Source organism: Hordeum vulgare, chromosome 2H, assembly GCF_904849725.1.
Source record: "Hordeum vulgare subsp. vulgare chromosome 2H, MorexV3_pseudomolecules_assembly, whole genome shotgun sequence".
NCBI lineage: Eukaryota > Viridiplantae > Streptophyta > Magnoliopsida > Poales > Poaceae > Hordeum > Hordeum vulgare.
Genome location: NC_058519.1, coordinates 557,481,241 through 557,505,661, shown reverse-complemented (window position 1 = coordinate 557,505,661; position 24,421 = coordinate 557,481,241). Strand labels below are relative to the sequence as shown.

At 44.3% G+C, this 24,421-nt stretch overlaps 2 protein-coding genes across 2 annotated transcripts; both read left to right on the top strand.

The window, feature by feature from the left end:
* Positions 1-5,387: 5,387 nt before the first annotated feature.
* On the top strand, positions 5,388-9,370 carry LOC123430527 (very-long-chain aldehyde decarbonylase GL1-7-like). The gene is made up of 9 exons (XM_045114392.1): positions 5,388-5,495; positions 5,675-5,898; positions 5,988-6,220; positions 6,402-6,621; positions 6,795-7,176; positions 7,648-7,848; positions 7,960-8,058; positions 8,503-8,673; positions 8,830-9,370. The coding sequence occupies exons 1-9, from the start codon at positions 5,436-5,438 to the stop codon at positions 8,989-8,991; spliced, it is 1,752 nt and encodes a 583-aa protein (XP_044970327.1). The 5' UTR covers positions 5,388-5,435; the 3' UTR covers positions 8,992-9,370.
* Positions 9,371-16,686: 7,316 nt separating this feature from the next.
* On the top strand, positions 16,687-22,332 carry LOC123430525 (very-long-chain aldehyde decarbonylase GL1-7-like). The gene is made up of 10 exons (XM_045114391.1): positions 16,687-16,798; positions 17,700-17,923; positions 18,073-18,305; positions 19,333-19,552; positions 19,751-20,132; positions 20,207-20,314; positions 20,564-20,764; positions 20,866-20,964; positions 21,268-21,438; positions 21,584-22,332. The coding sequence occupies exons 1-10, from the start codon at positions 16,739-16,741 to the stop codon at positions 21,743-21,745; spliced, it is 1,860 nt and encodes a 619-aa protein (XP_044970326.1). The 5' UTR covers positions 16,687-16,738; the 3' UTR covers positions 21,746-22,332.
* The last annotated feature ends 2,089 nt before the right edge of the window (positions 22,333-24,421 follow it).

Genomic DNA, 24,421 nt, shown 5'->3' with positions numbered 1-24,421 from the left:
CCACTCAGATGTCTAAATGCTTTAAAATTTGGCACCCACCTCATGCATTAAACTATCTTCCATGCAATTTCCTTTAAATTTATAGTATTTATTTTAAATTTATTGTTCAGCGAGTATAGATGAGCCTCGGCTCAGAATTAGGTACGCAGATATGCAAAGTTAAGTGTGCATAATATACTCTCTTCTATACATAAAAGATATGCACCTAAGAGCATCTTTAGTTGAACACCCGGAAAAGTCTTAACATGCAAAAACCTGCCGTTTTGTAATTTAAGGGTATCTAAACCATCACCAAAAGCCGTAGTCTCAAAAACTTTTGTGGCAATAAATAAATAAATGATAAGTGCCACACGTGAGGTGCGTGGCACTCCGGCCCTGATGTTTTTCAACGGTAATTCTAGTCACGCAAGGATGACAAATTTTAGTGACACAGGACAATTTTTTGTCGAAAAAAATAAAGCACGAAAGTTGTCATGTCTGTCAATTAAAGTTGCCATCCTCGTATCACTAAATTTGCCATAAAAATCGCTCAGAGTTGCCATCTGCTCGTGCCACACATTAGATACTTATCAGAGTCCCCCCAAAAAAGCCCCCTTCCTCCCAACAGATAGGGGCAAATCACTTGTTGTATTTGTTTATACAATTACTCCATTCAAACTATTTATTGTGTTTAAATTTGAATTTTAAAACTTGAAAACAATAAGTTTAAAATGATGTTGAAATGTTTGTGTCGTTCAAATCAATGCATGAATTAATATGTTATTGAAATGGATTTAAAGTTTGCAAAAGGAAGTGAGATATAGCAAAGGAAATCTTAGGTAAGTTGTGTTAGAAACTTAGAATGCAACCTAGAAACGCCGGATTTTTTGGGGAATTAAGTTTTGGGGGCGGCTTTTTACGAGTTAAGTTTTGAGTTTCAACTAGAGATGCCCTAGTTTATACTCTTAACACCCTTTAAAACTCAAAATGAATCTAAAATACTGAATTTGAGAACACTGTGTTCTAAGTGTGAGCCTTGATGAAGAAATCTGCATGAATCTTTGACATGACATATTGCATTGGAAGCGAATAGTTTGTTGACAGTGGAAGCACATCAACCATGCATCCACGCTAATATGCTTGGTTATCTTATGCTTATATGGATCATAGATAATCTAAATAAAATCAACACTATCACATAGGAGCGAGGTGGGTGCGCCACATGGCACCAAGATCAACCACAAGCCGCTGAAGCCTTGCACACTACGACATACATAAAATTTCATTACTAAGAGGTAATCAACGTGATTCAGTTGGGGCTCGGTGACCCAATGTCTCATCGCAGTTGGTGAAAATGCATCGACCCCCCCTAGTAGGTATTTGGTGATATATGACAACTTAATAAAAGGGACTGATGTTTGTTCAAGTATATTTTAGAATGCAAGTTGGAAAGATGGTTGACGAGGCTAAGGACATCTTTTGCAGCTTTTTGTGATCCAAGATTACTTTGATTCCATATATGTGATCAAGTTTGTGAGGTGATACTTTTCTTTCAGAGTGCTTAGAGGTCCACCCTCCAAATCACTGAAACGCCTCAAACATTTCCACACTTTCCCTTACATTTCACATTGTTTGGAGCAACCAACTCAAATCCACTTGGAGACTCCAATTGCATTCCAGAGAGACAGACGTTGTGCCTAAATGCCATTCGGAGCCTTCAACTCATCTTCATTGAAACCTCCGAAGCTGTTGTGCAAGCCTCCGTTGCTCGGTCGGATCCTTCAAACCATCATGTTCGGATATTCCAAATGTGTCGAGTAGTGTGCTCACCAGATCTAGTACACATAATAAGAGACAACTAAAAAGATTCCCGCTATATCTCAAGTTGAGGCTGCCCAACCCCTTGCTCCTAACATTTATTCACATTGTTGATTTGACATCTCCATGTCCATGCCCCGCGGAACTTGGTTAACAACCAATACATGTGCTAATCTAATATTTTTCATGTGTTCTCACATGGACTATGACTAGGTACTATTTCAGAATAACCATTCAAGCATAGAGTTTCACAACAAGCTAGGTGCTTGTCAACAAATACAAATGATATTATTCAATGAACATGTAATAATCTATAAAATAACATTTAATAGTTAATGTATACAATGAAATATAAACATCTCTATGATTGCCTCGAGGGCATTCTAATAGTAGCTTGTGCTAAGATTTAATTGCTTGTATCTTTGAATTTCACATCTTGCGATACATATCTTCAAAGGAAAAAAAAATGTGATATAGCTCGTGGTTGCTAGTTTCCTTTGACTACTTATCTTGCTTAGCATAGGTTGTTGGTGCACTCAATTGAACCTAATCTATTTAGGATTTGTGCTTGAAAAGTAGTATCCGATTAGTCAAATTAAAAAAATATATTAGAACGCCTATTCACCCCTCTTGTTGACATCTAGGCATTTCACTACTCTACCTCGTGCTCCGTCCATCACCTCCCCCGTGTGCGCCACACTCCAGATGCCACCCGCCCATCTTTCATTGAAGCCCGACGGCGACGAGCCTTGCGACAACAATCGTGGTAAGTACGAGGACAGAAAGACACAACAATGTGTGGTAGGGATGAGGAGTACTACACGAATGATGCAGCACATCGATGGCGTTGCCGTGCCGGAGTGGCAAACCTCATTGGGGATGATCGTGGCTTCGATTTGAGCGTGAATCACCCATAGGCCATGCGAGTAAGTATCAATGTGGAACGGACAAAGGACGGCGAATTTATTCAAAGACTTCTTGCCTCGCGTTGGTGCGGTCCTTGATGTCTTTAACGTGCTTGATTCGTCTTCCTCAACACAACATAGACTTTCTAGCACGGTTTCTTGGCCTCGGGTGCTCTCTATCACCATCGTTGTTGCAACATTGTGTCTGCCGGAGCTGGAGTACGTACATCGAGTAGAGACTAAGCCAACAATGCATCCCCGAGGGAGGGCTCGTGGTGAGAGGTTAACCAGAACCAACATGGCCACACATTGATGGCGAGATTCCCATGGCGTGAGAGCCAGCATGTGACACTAGTATGTGTCAGCACAAGGCCGAGGAAGAATGGTTGGAAGTAGGAGTAGGCCAGACCGGGACCACTTCTCATTGGAAAGTAGAGTTGCAGTCAGATAGAGGGCTTTCATAGGGTATGTTTTTCGGTGAGAAACAAAGTATGTGTGTGTGCGTGTTGTGTTTCAAACAAAGAATAAGCCTTGAAAGAATGGTCCATGAATTGCCTTAGTTACAGTTAAGGGTCGATCAAAAAGCGAGTAGGCCGAGAGCTTAATAAACATTTGATAGTTCAACTCCTTAAGTTCATAACTCGTGTCTTAATGAAAATACCTAATTATTGCTTTCAACTCGTCGAAATTAATAAGCCTAACAAACAAGCTAGCGAGTTTCACAAGGAGCTCGATCTTATGTAACAACATCTTCATGGCACATCAACCCATCTATTCAAGCTAATCAACCCAACCCCGCTCATATGAGGCAACAACCTAGCAGTTTTTCCTTGTAGTCACCATCTTCCTTCACAAAAGTCACACCCACACTCTCATCTCTTGTAGTCTGTTAAGCTTAACGAGCTTAACAAGGCTTTATCTAGTCAAGGAACCTAGGATCACAGGCTTAATGAGCTTTAAATGAACATGACCAAGCAGAGTTTTTGCTCTTTAAGCTTAATGAGATGGGCCTTACTGAGCACGAGCTTAGTGAGTCGAGCAGCTCGTTAATTCATCCCTAACTACAGCCAAACAACTATGACCAAATGTAAACATAACATAATTTCATTCAGCTTCTGAAGTGCATCAAAATTATACAACCCAGTAGTGAAACTAAAGAACGTCCGAGAATTTGATCAGTGTGTAATATTCACTACTTTGCCATGCTTAAGCATTGCAGTTCTATTTCTACCCGTCTAATGCTCCATCACCGTCAGCGTACATCAGCACAAGTATGAAGGAGAGAATGGCTAAGCAATTACATGTAGCAGCTCTTTCATCAATTAAATAAATAAATACAGCTTTCAGCTTTCCGTGATACTTGTCAGTTATCACAATGGCAGCATTGTAATGCCGCCTACATTTCTTTCGTGAGGTTAGTTGATGATATTGTATTAGCTCTGAACATGGTTTACATTTTGACTTGTGCAATTTCCTAGAAATGATTGATTGCCTGGTCTCTAAGCCTGTCGATCTGTCCACAATTGTTACCACGAAATATAAATTTCTGCACAGCTGGCTTCGCAAACATATGTATATTATTTTCTGCTCTTCACTGGCTATTCGATTTACTGTCTCTTTTGCATTGACTAGATTTGATACCAAATTCATAGTAGGAACGCGTTAATTTTGCAGGAATCTGAAAAGAAAAGGTATCCCGCACCCCAAATTCCATATGAGCCCAGCTGAGGGTGCAACATAGACAGAATTTGGATACGGAAGCCTTCGCCTAACAGACAAGTCAGTAGCAAGCAACAGCATGTTTTGTGTGATCAAAACACCCTAAAAGCATGTTCTACTACTTCTGTTCAGGTTGTACTACCTTGGAAGGACAAGTCACAGTTAAGCACCGTTGGTGCATTAAATATAGCAAAGAAACAAATACTGCTAACGGAAAGGAAACGTGCAGCACCACATGAAAAAAACCCGACTTCCTTTCCACAATGTTGCAAAAAACATACAAAATATATATCTTCAGCAAAGAAGAAATATGAGCTCAAATTCGAGTCGATGAAGAATTGGCCTCCGATTTGTACAACCACTCCTCCACACAAATGAGCTAATCGTATATTGCAAAAACATGGCAAACATACTTCATACCAGTGGAAAAGGTGCAGGCTGAATGGTGCAAATATTCTTGGAAGGATTGGGACTAATAAGGAAGATTATCGGTCATCTCAAGTGACCTCAGCGCATAAAACTAGCATGTCTTGGCCTATCAAGTCAGGGTGATATCAAGTAAAACCGAGTAACCGACCAGGCAAGTTATCCAAAAATACAAAATGCGTGCACCTAAACTACGAGCTAGACGTGTAGTGCCCAGGTTCCTTGTCTCATTTGGTCTTCTGCCATAAGAATACCATATATGCCAACATCACATGTCTAAAACACTTGAGAGCATATTTGGAATGCAGGAATTTCACCCAAAAAAAAATTATGTTTCCAGTATTTTCCATGTGGCTTGCTCTTTCTCAGACTAATATAAATGTTTTTGGGAAATAAACTGAATGAATTACAACCTATGAACATTAAAAACCCACTTTGTAACTTTTGTTGTTAATTTCCTTACCTGTGGGGGTATTTTCTGTGATATCAATTCGTCCTTGCATATAAACTGCAACCGGGGCTCGAAGCACTTGTCTGAGGGAGCTTCTTACACTTGGAAGAGAGGAAGGGCATCATCCATCCATCACCATGGCAACACGGCCGGGCCCTTTGACTGAATGGCCATGGCAGTGGATGGGAAGCTTCAAGGTATGATATCTGGTTACCTTTTCATGTGCTCCTTTCTGGTGTTCGTTTGGGGTTCAGAAATTAAGCTAATGACACAATCTTAATGAAGAAGCCACGGAACTTCTTCATTCGTATTCAACCCATATTACTCCCATCCATCAGTACTTACATTTAACCTGATGCTCTATCCATGCACACAGTACCTGGTCTTGGCGCCTGCGGCGTTGCACACTGCACACAGGTTGGTCACCAAGGGGTGGGGAGACATGAACCTAGCATACGCCACCATGTTACCGGCTCTGCTTCTGAGGATGATCCACAACCAGATCTGGATCAGCTTGTCTCGCCACCAGACCGCTCGCAGGAAGCACATCATCGTCGACCGCAGCCTTGAATTCGACCAGGTGGACCGGGAGAGTTCCTGGTATGTCATGTGCGCACCCAGGTGGCCATACACAATCACATATATTCAGATATCTTGTAATGACAAGTGATCCTTGCTATTCTGTATAGGGATGATCAGATCATCTTCAACGGGTTGTTCTTCTACCTGGCCTATGTAGCCGTCCCGAATGTAAGTCAAATGCCAGTGTGGAGAACCGAGGGAGTCATCATCACCGCGTTGCTTCACATAGGACCTGTCGAGTTCCTCTACTACTGGTTCCACAGGGCGCTTCACCACCATTTTCTCTACTCCCGCTACCACTCACACCACCATGCTTCCATCGTCACAGAGCCCATAACCTGTAAGTAATAGCATCCAGAAAATGTAAGTTTTTTTGCGCCTTCTCGGCGTGCTTCTTCTAATACAAACGACATGCACTTTGATCCATGCCCGAGAAAAGAAATCTCTAAATGCTTTTTATGTTAACAATTAGTGTTTGTGTGTTGAACTCTAATACAACTTTACCTTATGATGATTGGCAGCTGTCATCCATCCATTTGCTGAACAAGTGGTTTATTTCCTGCTATTTTCGATCCCCACGATGACACCGACTTTTATGGGCTGTGGTTCTGTCCTGGCCGTCGTCTTGTACATCACGTACATCGACTTCATGAACAATATGGGGCACTGCAATTTTGAGCTGGTGCCAAAGCGGTTCTTCCATGCTTTCCCTCCTCTTAAGTACCTCATGTACACTCCCTCGTAAGTGTAACATTTGAACAGCAAGCTTACGATATAGTTAAGATGTAACCAGATGATGAGACTTGGGCCACTGGATTCTGCACACAATGCACAAGAAGTCGAAACGGTTAGCCATAGCTTTACAGAACCTCGACCAAGTTATTCACTGTTATTTTTGTCCAACATTTTCGCAGGTTTCATTCTCTCCATCATACACAGTTCCGTACAAACTACTCGTTGTTTATGCCGTTCTATGACTACATATACAACACCATGGACAACTCAACTGACGAGCTGTATGAGAGAACACTGAAAGGAACGGAAGAAACACCAGACCTTGTTCACTTAACGCATATGACCAACTTGCGATCAACTTATCATCTTAGGGTTGGGATTGCCTCTATAGCCTCTAGACCCTCGGATAACCCTGTATGGTATATGTGGATGATATGGCCAGTGGCATGGCTGTCAATGGTACTGGCATGGGTTTATGGATCTTCTGCGTTTGTCGTTGAAAGTCTCAATCTGAAGAAGTTCAAGATGCAAACATGGGCAATACCAAGATACAACTTCCATGTAATGTGTTTTCTCTTCTGTATGAATCATACACTTTGACAGTTTTGCAGACTGATAACATTTTTTCCTGTGCAGTATGGCTTTATTTGGCAGAGAAAATCCATCAACAGCTTAATTGAGAAGGCAATACTAGATGCTGATGGAAGAGGGGTCAGAGTTCTCAGTCTAGGACTGTTAAATCAGGCATGGTGGCCATACTCTCGAAACAGGCTTTTGCCCCGCTTTTTTTGTTGGTGGCCATACTCATCTTACATAACTCCCTATCTGTACTTGCTTTCACATGACATTCTGGTCTGATCAAACATATTCAGGCATACTAGCAAAACGCATGTAGGGACAACCTTTTGATTACCTCTAACCAGTATATGGACCTAATAGGGCATTTATCATAAATTGTTGCCAAAGTTTAGTGCACGGTACACACAAACTGGGCTGGGCAAAGAGATATAATCCCTTATATTGCTGGTGCAGGCAAAACAACTCAATGGAAGTGGTGAACTATTTACACAAAAGTATCCAAAATTAAGAGTTCGTCTTGTTGATGGAAGTGGCTTAGCAACTGCAGTGGTGCTCAAGAGCATCCCTTTAGGTACAAAGCAAGTTTTTCTTTGTAGAAGCAGTTCTAAATTAGCCCATGCCACGGCTACAGCTTTATGTGAGAGAGGTGTCCAGGTACCCATCCGGCTGCTCCTTTCTTGAATTCGTCTGTTAGCTTATTTTACGTCATAAAAAATATTGGCTCTAACTGTACTCCAAGTATTGCAACAACTCAATTTTGTGCAGGTAATCATGAACCAAAAGAAGGAATATGACATGCTTAAGTCGCGAGTTCCGGAGAACAGCACTGTCTATCTGAAATTCTCCAGTGATGAAATACCCCAGGTAAAAGCTATCTGGCAAAAGGGATTGGAATCGTCGACAGACCTTCTAGAGTGATACGTCTAACTGGGGTATCACTAGTACAGACATGACAGGACAACAAATGCTTCTTAAACCTTGTTAAGATCATTCACATAATTTTGGTTGCTAAATACTCCCTCTGTTCCTAAATATAAGACCTTTTAGAGATTCCACTAGAAGACTACATATGGAGCAAAATGAATGAATATACACTCTAAAATATGTCTATGTACATCCGTATGTAATTCATAGTGCAATCTCTAAAAGGTCTTATATTTAGGAACGGAGGGAGTAGTATGCATATCATCTACCAACAAATGATAAGAAATTACTCGGGAGACCTATGTAACTAACATAGTAAGATAACAAATAACTAAAGGAGCAATAGCAAGCAGAATATTCATGATTACTCCTTCACGACAACAGATCTGGATAGGAGATAACATAGATGATAAACAACAACGGAGGGCACCAAGTGGAACAATATTCATTCCTACATCACATTTTCCCCTTAAGAAGACACGCAAGGATTGCACTTACCTGAGTACCCCAGCAATGAAGATCCCAGAGGCAATGCAGAATGTCCACACCTGTGAGGTACTGACAATATGTTTTCATTACCTGTTTGTGTAAATTTTGAGCTATGCAAAATAGGGCCATTTAATGTGCACAAACTTCTTATCCAACATCGGAATAGGCCTAGATGTGTGGTCCACACTGACATGTATGTGTTGCTACTCGCCGTATGAACAGAATTGGCTTCCAAGAAGGGTGATGAGCGCGTGGCGCATTGCTGGGATAATACATGCTCAGGAAGGTTGGAACATGCACGAGTGTGGAGATGATATGATGGACATCGAAAAGGTTTGGTCGGCAGCTATTAGGCACGGATTCATTCCTCTGTCAAAAGCTTGATTCTTCTGAATCCTGGCAGATGTGCAACAACAATGCAAAGTTAAGCTTCGGTATTAAAAGAATAAGGAGGATATGCTTATCCACATGCTAGCTTCAATGAGTAGGGTCCCGCATATATCTAGATGGAAAGCCATGGGCGTGATATACATAGCTACTCATACGTATATACCGCTTACATGTAATGTATGAATAATCAACTTGTAGACAATTATCAAAGCAGTCATCAGACTATCGTGATCTTCAAGCGGTGTAGGAATGACGTAAGCTAGAGCGAGATCCAGTGACTTCGGGTTCTCAGCCTTTGTGGTTCCTCTACATACATCACAGTGGTTTGGTGCCCTAACAAGATGGTGTGTGCAAGCTTTGTAAATAATGTGGACGCATGGGTGGACCAGCGATATGAGGCGAGAGCGAGGATGAGGGATTGGTGAACCTGCAGCCAGTCATTCTGAATCCAGGCCCTCGCTCTGGGCCCCGGCCATCGAAGCATGAATGAAAAATATCTTTTTTCTTCTTTGAGACCAGGAAGGAGTTTTTTTCTACAGCAGATGAGAAAGGAGTCTTTTGAAAAGAGTACGAACTAGAAAGAAAAAAACACCACGTTGAGGGTACCTATGTCACAAAACCGCCACTTCCCATAATTTTCTTCGAGTTTGGGACACACCACATAGCAAATAACACCGACTGTCACTTGAATGAATTTTGACAGCAGAACTGACATGCTGGACCGGTACGTCAGAAGCTACATGATGATTATGCGGACACTATAAACTTACAATGCATGAATCTGAAAAAGAACAAGTAATCGTTCACATACCATATTCATCAAGAGGGGCCTCGTAGTCATAGCTGGTTGTGATGTAGGGGCCACCTGAGGTGAGCCCAAAGTTGGTGCCTCCATGGTACTGATCATAAAAACATTGACGATCGATCAACATGTGCTGAGCTACGAGTGGACCCCATCTGTCAGCTTTCTTGTACCCCATATCTTCTCCTTTCCTCTCCCTTTCACCCTCTTCCTATTTCCCTCTATCTAGAAATCCGTCCTATGTGCACGAACCCACTGTTGTGATGCAAATGCTAGTGCCTGTGGGCACCGTGCTGGGGGCCTGGGCTACCTCAGTCGCCACCAACTTTGAGCCTTAGATGTACCACCGTCCTAGCCCTTCCAGTTGGCGGCGACAGATGGAGGACATGTTTGCGGTGTGGGGTTCCTGGTGTTGACCCACACCTCAAGGTGTCGGCATATGGCCCGCATGTGGCCGAGATATCATCAGCTGCTATGTCAAGGACTACACAGTCCGTGGAGAATCATGTGCTAGCTAGACTCGCATGCCAAGCAAGGACATGCCAATACCCATTTGTGGTCGAGATTCAGTGCAGCCCATGCTCCCCCTGACATTCTATTGAACACGGCTAACATTTTGACTTCTAGATTATCCTAGAAGTGATTGATCTTTAAGATTTGTCGGTCTGTCCTTAATTTTATCATCAGGTACTCCCTCCGTTCCTAAATATAAGTCCTTTTAGAGATTTCAATATGGAGTATATATGGAGCAAAATGAATGAATCTACACTTTAAAATACGTCTATATACATCCGTATGTAGTTTGTATTGAATATAAGTTTCTGTACATTCACAGTTTGACTTGACTAACTTGCTTACACGAATTGCAGCTCACGTCACACGCACATGTTTATTATTTTGTTCCCACTACATCATTTCCTGTTTCTGTTTTTTTACCATTTATATTTCTCTTGAATCGACCAGAAATGTTAGCAGCTCACTAGTATCTCTGATCTCAAGATAAGTGGCAGTACATGATTCCTCCTTACAAGCACAATCGTGCAGAATCTGAGAGGAAGAAGAAGAGGAAACTAGGGTTCTAAGGTAGCCGCCGCCGCCGAGCCGTCCTGATCGATCTTCGATGCCCTCCTCTTCTCGCCCCCTGCCTCCTTGTGTAACCAGGCTGCGTTCGCCCACTGGCCACCCAACACTCTCCGGTTGGGCCTTCGGTCTCTTCTCAGTGGGCCTTGGGCTTCCATGCTGTCGGGTCCGGTAGTTAGCTGTGATGCTGGCCCACTGGTGGCAGAGTTGCTAACACCCGCCCCTCCTTGAGTTGCGGCTTGCCCCCAAGCCGCTGCACACGGAAAACGTGATTGCAGCTCATCACGGTCTTCCCAGGTAGGATCAAGGCTATCGCTTGACCATCGTACCAGAACCTGGTCCACCACACGGTTGGCCTTGGTCTTCTGACGACTGTCAAGAACTTCCAGGGGAACAGCAAATTGGTTAGAATCATGTGGTAAAATTGGGGAAACTGACACACCTGGCTGCAAAGCTTTGCGGAGTTGGGAGACATGGAACACTGGATGAATCCGAGAGGTCTCCGGTAATGCCACCCTGTAGGCAACTTGACCAATGCGCTCAAGGATGAGAAAAGGACCAAAGTACCGGAAAGACAGCTTGTGGCAAGCACGACGAGCGACAGAGCTCTGGACATAAGGTTGGAGCTTGATGTAGACAGAATCACCAATTGCAAAGGTCCGTTCAGACCGCCCTTTATCAGCTTGGTGCTTCATCCGCGTTTGTGCTCGTAGCAAGTGTTGCCGGATCAAGGAAGTCATTTCCACACGCTCAGAAAGCCAAGTGTTGAGGTCATCGACTAGGGTAGCTGCAGCTGCTTCAATCCCCCAATGCCGCGGGTCATGGCCGTATAGCACAAAGAATGGGGACTTGCCATGTGCACTATGCCAACTCGTATTAAACCAATACTCTGCCAAAGCTAACCAAGAACTCCATTTCTTGGGACAGGAATGGACAAAGCAACGTAAGAATGTCTCCAAACATTGGTTCGCGCGCTCTGTCTGGCCGTCCGTAGCTGGGTGATAAGGGGTGCTCATTCTCAGAGTTGTGTTGGATTGTTAGAATAATTCCTGCCAAAATCTGCTTGTGAAGATGGGGTCTCGGTCAGATAGGATGGAATCAGGAAGACCATGCAGCCTGTAAACTTGATCAATGTAAGTGCTTGCTACTTGAGACGCCGAGAACGGGTGAGCCAGAGGAAGGAAGTGGCTGTACTTGGAAAATTTGTCAACAACAACCAATATACAGTTATATCTGCCGGACTGGGGTAACCCTTCAATGAAATCCATGGAGACCATTTGCCAAGCACGATCCGGTACGGGAAGGGGTTCGAGTAAACCTGGGTATCTGCACCGCTCTGGTTTGGCTTGTTGACATACAACACAGGCTTGGACAAAGTCAGTAACCACACGCTTCATGCGAGGCCATGCGCACACAGCCTTCAAGCGTTGGTACGTAGCCGGAGCTCCCGAATGACCACCGATGGCAGACTGGTGTCCTGCGAGCAATAGTTGTTGCTGCTGGAGAAGATTGCGGCCGATCCAAACTCTGCCCTTGTAGCGCAATAAGCCACTCTCAAAGACAAAGTGTCGGTGTGACCGTGGGTCTGATTGTAAATCATCAATGATCTTCTGTGAAGATGGGTCCTGTGCATACCCTTGACGCACTTCCTCCAGCCATGCTGGCTGGCAGAGAGATATCGCATAAAGTTCATCAGTTTCAGAAATCGGACGCCGGGAAAGAGCGTCTGCTGCGCCATTGTCGGACCCCTTACGATAACACAAACGATAGCGCAAACCCAAGAGTTTAGTGAACGCTTTTTGCTGCCACGGGGTGTGCAGCCGCTGGTCTTCAAGATGCACCAGGCTGCGTTGATCGGTCTTGATCACGAACTCAGCAGATTGCAGGTATTGCCGCCAATGATCAACAGCCAACAAAATTGCCAACAATTCTTTTTCATAGGTGGAAAGCCCCTTGTTGCGCGGTCCCAAAGGTTTGCTTAAGAAGGCCAATGGGTGCCCATCTTGTTGCAGAACTGCCCCAACGCCAAAATCGTTGGCATCGGTTTCAATGGTGAATTGTTTATGGAAATCTGGCAAGGCTAGGACAGGGGCTGTAACCAATGCTTGTTTCAACGCCTCGAATGCTGTTGTACACTCGCTAGTCCATACAAATGGAACATTCTTCTTCAGCAAATGTGTGAGTGGTTTAGCAATAATACCATAATGACGGACAAATTTACGATAGTATCCGGAAAGCCCCAAGAACTGCCTGAGCTGCTTGACTGAGTGCGGCAATGGCCATTGTTGGACGAGCATAACTTTATCCGGCTCAGTCGAGACCCCTTGCTCACCAATGATAAATCCCAAATAGGATAGTTCCCGCTGCGCAAACACACACTTTGACATTCTGATTTGCCATTGATCAGCTCGTAAGAGTTGCAACACTTGAGTGAGATGTTGGACATGTTCAGAGAAGGTCTTAGAGAACACCAAAATGTCGTCAAAGAAAACCAGAGCACAAACTCGTGCAACCGGCTTCAAAGTCTGATTCATAGCACCCTGGAACGTTGATGGGCCCCCCGTGACTCCAAATGGAAGCACTTTGTACTCATAGTGACCAGAATGTGTTTGGAAGGCTGTTTTATATTCTTCACCTTCAGCTAGGCGTATTTGGTGGTATCCAGCACGAAGATCCAATTTAGAGAACCAACTTGCTCCAGACAATTCATCAAGCAACTCGTCGATAACTGGCAGAGGGAATTTCGGAGTCACTGTCAAAGCATTGAGCCTGCGGTAATCAATACATAAGCGCCACTGGCCATCCTTCTCGTGCACCAAAATGGCGGGAGACGCAAACGGACTGGTTGAATGTTGAATGATCCCAGCTGCCAACAGTTCCTCAACTTGCCGCTCAATTTCATCTTTTGTTTCTGGGGAGTGACGATATGGACGGATGCTGATTGGTTGGGCGCCTGGTAACAAAGGAATATGGTGATCGCAGGCTCTGCGAGGGGGAAGACCTTGTGGTTCATCGAACACATCTGAATACTCCTGCAACACCTGCTGAATCTCCTCGGGTACAGGTGCATTTGAAGTGGCTGAGTCGACGGTTTTGTTGTCATTGGGCATGCGACAGAGGTACACAACATGCTCGACCTCCCCTTGAGTGCACAACTGTTGTAGTTCCACGGCAGAAATTTGTGGGCAAACACTGTCCGAGAAGTTATGTCCTTGCAACTGAATCACCTCGGAAGAAGTACGGATGGTGATGGTTTTCTGAACCCAATCAATGTCCGGGTTGAGTGCTTCCAACCAATCCATACCCACAATAACATCAAAACCTCCCAATGGTAACACTTTAAAAGATGTGGAGAACTGATGGCTTTGGACTACCCATGGACAGTTAGGAATTTCCGATTCACAATGTAATTCAGCACCATTGGCGACCTTGACGCGGGCTGTCTTCGTCAATGGTTGCAATCCTTGGAGCCCTTCTGCGTGTCTGGCATTGATGAATGAAGCTGAACTACCCGAATCCACGAGGACTTCCACATTTTGCCCTTGAATCTGAGCACTGAATTGCAGCAACTTGGAGGACTCGTTCCCATTGAATGCCTGAAGTGAAACTGCAAACACAATGTCGTCAATTGCATTGTGATCTTCACTGGTCTGGCCTTCTTCAGTTGGGGTAACACCCATGAAGTCCATGAATTCCTCCAAAACGTGCATCTGGATGGTGGCTGGACAAGTGTGATCGCGCCCCCATCGCTCTCCACATTTGAAACATAATCCTCTGGCTCTTCGATATGCACGCAGAGTATTGAGGGAATTTGTCTCTGAAGCCACTTGACGCGGAGAATCAACGGGAGCCGCACGCGCTGCATCGACGCTGCGGCGATCAACTGCAGCTATTGGTGCAGGAGGACGCGGTTGATGAAGAGGAACTGCGTGGAGTGGAATGCGCGGTGCAGCTCGGTAAACTTGTTCCGGAAGGTGGATGTTCTCTGGGCGAGCTCCTTCGTGCACTTCCTCCTGGACCAAAGCGAGCGAGCAACCGTGTCCAGGTCAGGGGGGCGTTGGATCATGACCGCAGCTCGCAAATCCGCCCGCAATCCACCGATGAAGCGTGTCAAGAAATAAAATGGATGAATTTGATCAGAATAAGATAACAAGTGATTCATCAAATTTTCAAATCGCTCAATGTAATCTTGCACGGAACTGGATTGTTTAATGGCAAAGAATTGACGAATTAAGAGTTGGTGGCGGTCGCGACCGAAACGGGTCGACAGAACAGAGCACAGTCCGTCCCAATTCAGGCCTAAGACCTTTTTCCTAACTGATTGTAACCAAACTGCGGTGGTGGGGGAGAAATTGAGGGTAGCCATTTGTACCCAAACAGACTCTGGAATCCCATAGATGGTAAAGTATTGTTCACAAAGATCTTTCCACAACATCGGGTTCTCTCCGTCGAACACAGGAAAAGGAACAGAAGGTGGACTGGGAGCATTTGAGGCAAAAAATGGCGCTAAATTCCCTGAACCCCCGGCTGGTGATAGACTATTGACAGCGGTGGGTGACTGTAGTTGGAATTGGACCGTACCGTTGGCCGGAGGGGCCGGCGGGCTGACCAACAACCCGTCGACCGCCGTCCGTGGAGGTGGTGCAGTGCCGAGGCCATCGGCCCGAGGAGAGATGCGCGCCGAAGGACCGTCCGAAGACGAATTGCTCCTCTGCGCCAACAGACCGGGTTGATCTCTCGCTGATGCCTCCCCTGCGTCCTTCCCCTTGTCGTCCATGTGCTGCTTCTGGAGTAAGCCGACTGCCTCCTGCAGATCTGCAATCTGCGAGTCGATCTTGGGCCTCCAGGACTCAAACTCGGCCGCGACGGAAGACTTGATGTCCTCCTTCCACTCCGCCCCTAACTCCTTGAATAGATCCTTGAGGTCGGCCTTGGTGACGGGATCCATGGCTTCCCGTTGAAGACGATCCGCCCGCTGCTGCCGGGTTTCGATGATGGACGCCGCCAGGACAGAAGCGAATTTTTGTGGCTGGCTCTGAGTACCAAGTGTTAGCAGCTCACTAGTATCTCTGATCTCAAGATAAGTGGCAGTACATGATTCCTCCTTACAAGCACAATCGTGCAGAATCTGAGAGGAAGAAGAAGAGGAAACTAGGGTTCTAAGGTAGCCGCCGCCGCCGAGCCGTCCTGATCGATCTTCGATGCCCTCCTCTTCTCGCCCCCTGCCTCCTTGTGTAACCAGGCTGCGTTCGCCCACTGGCCACCCAACACTCTCCGGTTGGGCCTTCGGTCTCTTCTCAGTGGGCCTTGGGCTTCCATGCTGTCGGGTCCGATAGTTAGCTGTGATGGTGGCCCACTGGTGGCAGAGTTGCTAACAAGAAAGATGAAATTCCTAATCAGAACGCGTGAATCACAGGAATGACAAAGGACCCCACATCCCAAATTCCAAAATGAAGCCCAAGAGGGCAACATAAGCAGAATCGGAGACAGAAGCCTTCACCTAAGTAACACAAATGCCACAAGCAAGCAACAATATGTTTTGTGTGGTCAAACTCATTAAAAACATGTTTCGTGACTTGGATTTGAATACTTCTGTCCAGAATGTACCTTGGAAGGCAAGCCACATAAAATACAGTTGGGGAAGCGGACACTGAAGAAATAAAGACTGGTAATGCAAGGAAACATGCATGTGCACATGAAAAAAATGGCTTCTTTACACAATATTGCAAGAACATATTGTAGTATCCAACCGTCCATGCGTATAAAAATGCAACCAGAGCTTGAAGTTGTTAGCAGAGCTTGCTTGCTGAGGGAGCTGCTTACCTTGGAAGAGAGGAAAGTGGTCGCGCATCCATTACCATGGCAGCACAGCCAGGCCCTTTGACCCAATGGCCATGGCACTGGATGGGCAGCTTCAAGGTATGTTACATCTTATCGGCACTTTACGTGCTACTGTCTGTTTGGAGTTCCTCTCTGATATTTGTTTTGGGTTCAGAAATGTAGGACATGATATTTTATTTTATCTAGCTAAATTCATGTTCACAAATTTAGGAACATCGTATGATTGAGCTACTTCAATGATGTTATTCATATATTTATATATTTCCTTCAAAAAGTTTGCATTAAAATAAAGTTTTATACGCATCATACTGTCCCAGTACTGAAGTCAAGTGGAACAGGAATTGCAGCAAAAGTTGCATGTCACAGTGAACACTCAGACTATTCTGTTATCAATTAAATAAAACTACCTGTATTTTGAATTGTAAATAATACTATATATTCTACCTGTACTTCTAAGTTTTTCACATGATACAGAAAAACTGCTTCAAGACAAACGATGGAAGCAAACTATATTATCATTCTATTATGCTCCGTCTCAATTTAAGAAACACGAGAAAGATAAGAGGATAGGGACCTTTGACAAATTCCTTTGCATGCTTCTTGCATGGTGGATAGCGACCAGCGTACGATAGCATAGGCACTGTTAAAATTTCTGATAGCAGCAATCAAATCATAAAGATGTATTGCTGGGCAGCTCATGTCATTCTCATGAAACCTTGAACAGTTTGCATTCCTTGGCCTTGTCATCCTAATATGAACCGACGACAATAGCTTTACAGTCACGTAGTTCACGCACATAATAACCAACTGAATGAACATACACAAACCTCTATTTCTCTTGAAAACGTAGAAGTTTGCAAGCTTGGAAGCCACGGCAATAGCTTCCGAACGATCAAAGATCTGATTACCACCTGCTATACACCGCTGATTAATTCCCATCCATCAATGTCACATGATACTAACCATGCACTGCAAGCAGTACCTGGTCTTCGCACCTTCGGCATTGCACACAGCGCACAAGGTGGTCACCAGTGGGTGGGGAGACATGGATACAGCATACGCTGCCATGCTACCAGCTCTGCTTCTGAGGATGATCCACAACCAGATCTGGATCAGCTTGTCTCGCCACCAAACCGCACGGAGGAAGCACATCATCGTTGACCGCAGCCTTGAATTCGAGCAGGTGGACCGGGAGAGATCCTGGTAAGTCATGTATACGCACATCCTGCTATTCACCTCTATCACACTCAAATTAACTGGCACATACCTGAAATCCAATGGTCCATCACAATCGCATGCTAAAATATGATATCTTGTGTGCAATGCTAAGTTGTCCTTACCATTCTGTACAGGGATGACCAGATCATCCTCTCTGGGCTGTTTTTCTACTTGGGTTATGCAGCCATACCGAGTGCCAGATTCATGCCAATGTGGAAAACAAAGGGAGCTATCATCATGGCGTTGCTTCACATAGGACCTGTTGAGTTTCTCTACTATTGGTTCCACAGAGCGCTGCACCACCATTTCCTCTATTCTCGGTACCACTCACACCACCATGCCTCCATCGTCACAGAGCCTATAACATGTAAGTAACATATCATTTGGAACTGAGGGTTAACACAATGATGCATAACGACACCAACTTACACACAAACGAGGATCACGCAAAAATAATCATTTGATCACCTTAGTGGCATTAAGTTCACAAGTGTCTAGATTATGTATTTGAAAATTTGTGTTCTAAAAACTGCCAAAAACACCTGCTGCTCACCTGCCCTTTCGCGAGGCAGGCCTGACACGAGACCCTATCCTGGCTGCGCCTAATGGTCCCGTCGCCGGAGCATGAGGCCTCACTCCAGGACCGGTGGATGAGGGCGAGGGATGCCACGCCACCATCGCTACGCAAGGCGCTGAGGTCAGCCGCGCTCCTGGTGCCCTGGATGATATGGAAACACAGGAATGCGTGTGTCTTTGACCATATTACTCCGTCGCTCGACGAGCTCTTGGATAGGATCAAAGATGAGATTAGGTGTTGGGCGAGAGCCGGGGCCAAAGGGCTTAGGGTAGTCATGCCCCCATCCTAGGATGTCCACTAATCCCCTTGTAACAATGCTGTAATTGCCTCTTAGGAGGTTGTAATCCCCCTTCTTTTCAATACAAAGAAACGCAAGGCTCTTTGCGTTTTCTCGAAAAAACTGCCAAAACTAGGTTTTTTTTAAAGATAATAACACAAGATATAAATGACATCTGGAAGCATCTGCACATACATCAAGATCTCGCAGGTTGGAGTTGCAACTTAGAATATCCATTCTGATCCCAGGAGCATAAGAAATTCAACGCTTAGACATGTCCAAAGAAAACAATAGAAGTCTCACGGACGACATTCTGAGACTAAAAATACTGTTCAGAATTGAGGTGTTACCATCTTGGTCCTTCCCCAAAACAATGTAGTTCAGATTTCTCTACATGTTCTATTGCTTAATGAATCTTTAAGTGCTCGCAATGTTAACAATTACTGTTCTGTTTTTGCAGAAAGCATGTTGGTGTGGTATTTATGAAGCTAATGCACAACTCTCTTTAAACCTAACGATTTTTTACCATATGATTGGCAGCTGTCGTCCATCCATTTGCTGAAATTTTAGCTTACTTCCTGCTATTTTCGATCCCCATATTGATACCACTATATACGGGATATGGTTCTATCATGGGTATTCTCTTATACCTGACTTACGTCGACTTCATGAATAATATGGGACACTGCAATTTTGAGATGCTCCCCAAGTGGATCTTCCAAGTTTTCCCTCCTCTCAAGTATCTCATGTACACCCCATCGTAAGTATAACATTTTAATATCAATCTTACAATCATGTTAATATGCAATCAGGTGATGAGACTTTGGGTTCATTATGTTCTTAATCTAATTTCACCACTGGACTCTGCAAACAATGCACAAAAAGTTAAAATGGTTAGTCATAGCTTCATAAAACCACAAACCAAATTATTGAAAGGTATATTTTCACACCTCCACAGGTATCATTCTCTCCACCATACACAGTTCCGTACAAACTACTCATTGTTTATGCCGTTCTATGACTACATATACAACACCATGGACAAGTCATCTGGCGAGCTGTATGAGAGAACACTGATTGGAAAAGAGGAAACACCAGACGCTGTTCACTTGACGCATATGACCACCTTGCAATCGACTTATCATCTAAGGGTTGGGATTGCCTCTATAGCCTCTAAACCCTCAGACAACCCTGTATGGTATATGTGGATGATATGGCCAATGGCATGGCTGTCAATGGTACTGGCATGGGTTTATGGATCCTCTGCGTTTGTCGTCGAAAGTCTCAAACTGAAGAAGTTCAAGATGCAAACATGGGTGATACCAAGATACAACTTCCAAGTAATTGGTTTTCCGCGTTGTATGAATATAATGCCTTAATAGTTGCAAATTAATAGGATTTTCTCCATGTGCAGTATGGCCTGATTAGGGAGAGGGAATCCATCAACAGGTTAATTGAGAAGGCAATATTAGATGCGGATGAAAGAGGGGTCAAAGTGCTCAGTCTTGGACTCTTAAATCAGGCATGATGACCAAACTTTTCTCGCATAACTCCCTCTTTATACTTGCTTCCACATGACACTTAGCTTATCGGGTCAGAAAACACTAAGAAACATTGGCAAAAACTATGTAAGGACGACCTTTTGATTACTCAGACCAGATTGTGGAACTGATACGGTTTTGAATAGAAATGTTGCAAAAAAATCAAATGCACGTTAATTGCACACAAATAGTCAGCGCAAAGATATTAACCCTCATATTCTTGGTCCCAGGCAAAACAACTCAATGGAAGTGGTGAATTATTTGCACATAAATATCCAAAATTAGGAGTTCGACTTGTTGATGGAAGTGGCTTAGCAACAGCAGTTGTTCTGAAGAGCATTCCTTTAGATACAAAGCGAGTTTTTCTCTGTGGAGGCAGTTCTAAGGTAGAACATGCAATAGCTACAGCTTTATGCGAAAGAGGTGTCCAGGTACCTATCAGCCTGCTATTTTGTTGATTTCGTTTAGCAGCTCACTTCTTGTATGAATTGATCTCACAAGAATGACTATAAATCTGTGCAATTTTGTGTAGGTAGTCATGAATCAAAAGAAAGAATATGACATGCTCAAGTTGCGAGTTCCAGAGAGCAGTGTTGCCTATCTGAAATTCTCCAGTGATGAAACGCCACAGGTAAAACAGTAAAAGTTATCCGGGAAAAGGGATAAAAATCATCAAGAAGCTTTCTAGAGTGGATATATCATGAGTGGGTATAACTAGTAGATATATTAGACAGGACTGTGAATGCTTCTATAAACCTTGTCAAACTAATTCACCCAATGTTTTTTTGACGGAAAACAGTAGCACCACATTATGCTGCAGTACCATCCACCAGCAAATGACAAGAAATCACACTGTAAACCTATGTGGCTAGCAAAATAGCAACAAACACTTTGAGAAGCAACACATTCAATGACTACTTCTTCACTGCTACAGATCTGGATAGGAGATATCATAGATGATAAGCAACAAATGGGGGCACCAAAAGGGGCAACATTTATACCTACATCACAGTTTCCCCTTCAAAGGATACGCCAGGATTGCACTTACTTGAGCAACCCTGCAATGAAGATCCCAGAGGCAATGCAGAACGTCCACACCTGTGAGGTACTAACATATGTTTTCAATACCTGATTCTGCAAATTTTGAGAAAAGCGAAATATGATAGTTCCACATACACGACTTCCTATCCAAGATTGAAATAGATAATGTGATTGACACTGACATGTGTTGCTACTCGCTTTATGAATAGAATTGGCTTCCAAGAAGGGTGATGAGCGCATGGCGCATTGCTGGAATGGTACATGCACTAGAAGCTTGGGACATGCACGAGTGCGGAGATGATATGATGGATATCGAGAAGGTCTGGTCGGCAGCTATTAAGCATGGATTCACTCCTCTGTCAAAAGTTTGATTCTTCTGAATCCTGGCAGATATGTTACTCAATAATGATGCGAATTTGAGATTCAGTGTTATGGTTTGTCAGATAAGCTTATTGTCTTGCTGGCTTCAATGAGCAGGGTTCGCATATATCTGGATAGAAATCCCGACGCGCGGTATCGATAGCTAAGAACTTAGTTGTTCTATACATGAAATGTATGAATTACCAACTCACAGGAAATCCTTATGGCATGTGCCGCATTGTCGGTGATATTCAGAGGGGGTAATTCGAACTATGTACATGACCATGGAATGAGGCGATTCCAGGAGAGATCCAGGCAGCACATTTCTGGATTTGGGTAGTAAGTAGTACAGCTTAATCGACGCGTTGGCTTTGAGGAAGTCGTCCTCCTTCCCCACGCAGCCCGGGTAGTAACTCTGAAAGGCGGCACGACAGGAGGACATTCAGCGAAATCCCCGGCGACAGCATTCGCCGGACAATTCGACGCGGCCTGGATTCCGGCGACTGCAACCAACCCGGAACGGAAGAGAGAGAAAAAAACATGGGGCGTCGACGACGCTCGCGTGAGAAGAAGAGCAAAGGAATGAAAACAATGAAAACCGGGAATGAAACAAGGAAAAACGAAAAACACTGATGAAACCAAGAAAGAATCAAATACAGTAAAACGAAAGAAAATAAATAAATTAGAAAACAAAAGAAAAAAAATGAAAACAGAGAAAAAGGAAAGAAAAGGAAAAAAATTAGCAAAACACTAGGAAGAAGTGAAAAAACCCCGGTGAAGAAACAAAGAATTGGAAAAAAAAAGAAAGGAAAAAAGGACAAAATCACTGTCCTGGCCCACATCACGAAAGTATTCAATAGAATGAACTTGTCATAAAAGAATTTCATGTTTTGACCCTTTTAGAAACACCAGAGCCCGTGACGTTTCTCATCAACTAACAAACGTCATACTAGTCTGCGTTGCTACACTTCCGCAACGTCATACTAGTGTGCCTTTGTGTTGGGGTGCAACGCCAGCCACCTTGGCGTTTCCATGTTGGGGTGCAACGCCAGACACCATGGCGTTTCTGTCTAAGATAGTTATTAGAGCCCCGCCCTCCCCCACCAGGCCACCACTCCACTCACTCTCTTCTCCTACCTATCCCCCGAGCTCCAGCCCATTTTCCATCTTTTCTCCCCCACTTGTCCCCTCTCAAATCCTTCCAAAAGGATTGGTTTGGTACGTGGATCCGGTGTCATTACCGTTGCTTGAGGTAATCTCCTTCATCTCCCAATTGATTGAGCATTCCACATGTCCATCCACATAATGTGGTGCTCCTCCCAATTGATGACACTCTTATTGTTTTGTCGGTTTGTCCTACAAAGCATTAGAATAATACATCAGTTTCATTTTCTCGTGTTAGACATTGATCAACGGGTGATACAGAAAACTCACTTATGTAGCATCACACTTGTCTCGACGTGATCCGGCGGGCTGCATTGTTGGACTCCGAACTGCTTTGAAACACGATGAGGAAGATGCCACTCGACCGCAAAAAAGCATATCATGGGGCACCACACATGCCAAAGATGCTGGTCACGAAGGCACATATTGCTTAGAGAAAACTGCCTAAGTACCGTGTACGGCCTCCAATTGACCTACATCACAACAAGTCACTCGCCCATGCACGAAATTTTTTCAGAAAAGATGCTAAAGCATTTGGCTAATTACATGTTCATAAGTCAGCATGTCAAGCTCGCTTATGTATGCCTTGTACCGCCCTTGCGATACTCGACCATTGGATATTAGCCCATGTGTGTGCGATAGTGGGGTACCACTCCTCATCCCCGCCAGAAGGGTACTTCCAAGGTTCTTTCGGAGGAAGGCTGAGGTTACGGCCAACAGGGATACGCTCCCACATCCAAACCTGTAGGGCCCAAACGAAACCTCCAAGAGTGGATGTCGGCTTACTCCTCATACATGCTCCATCCAACTGCAGATTTGCACACACATTAACCGACCACCCGCAAATACCTATTTAATAAAATGAAAATGCATCATATTAAGCAGTACCTGACGGTACAAGAAGGCTAGTGCCGCCGAACCCCAACTCCACTTAACATCCCAGTCACGAAGAGGATCCAAGAACATCCACGAGGATGTGTCCCCTTGCCATCCAGAAACACCACTTGGGTCAAAAGATTCCATAGGTAAGCCATGGCGTACCTCTCCACAACATCCGGACTAGCATCCTTTGTCCACTTGCAAAAATGTTTCTGTATCCACGAGAACAACACGCCAGATGCCCTAGGATCCTTCCTGGTTTCATGAGTCCATGGCTCAGGTTCAACATCAACCAATGCTGCAACCCGTTGTCGCCACCCATCAGACCTAACCTTCCCCGTAAGAGCCCTGCCCTCGATCGGAAGCCCGGTGATCATAGCAATATCCTCCAAAGTTATAGTCATTGATACGCCTCCGTCGTATCTACTTTTCCGAACTCTTTTGCCCTTGTTTTGGACTCTAATTTGCATGATTTGAATGGAACTAACCCGGACTAACATTGTTTTCAGCAGAATTGCCATGGTGTTGTTTTTGTGCAGAAATAAAAGTTCTCGGAATGACCTGAAAATTTACGAGGAATTTTTATGGAATATATGAAAAATACCTACGCAAAGATCCACCGGAGGAGGTGAGCCAGTGGGCCA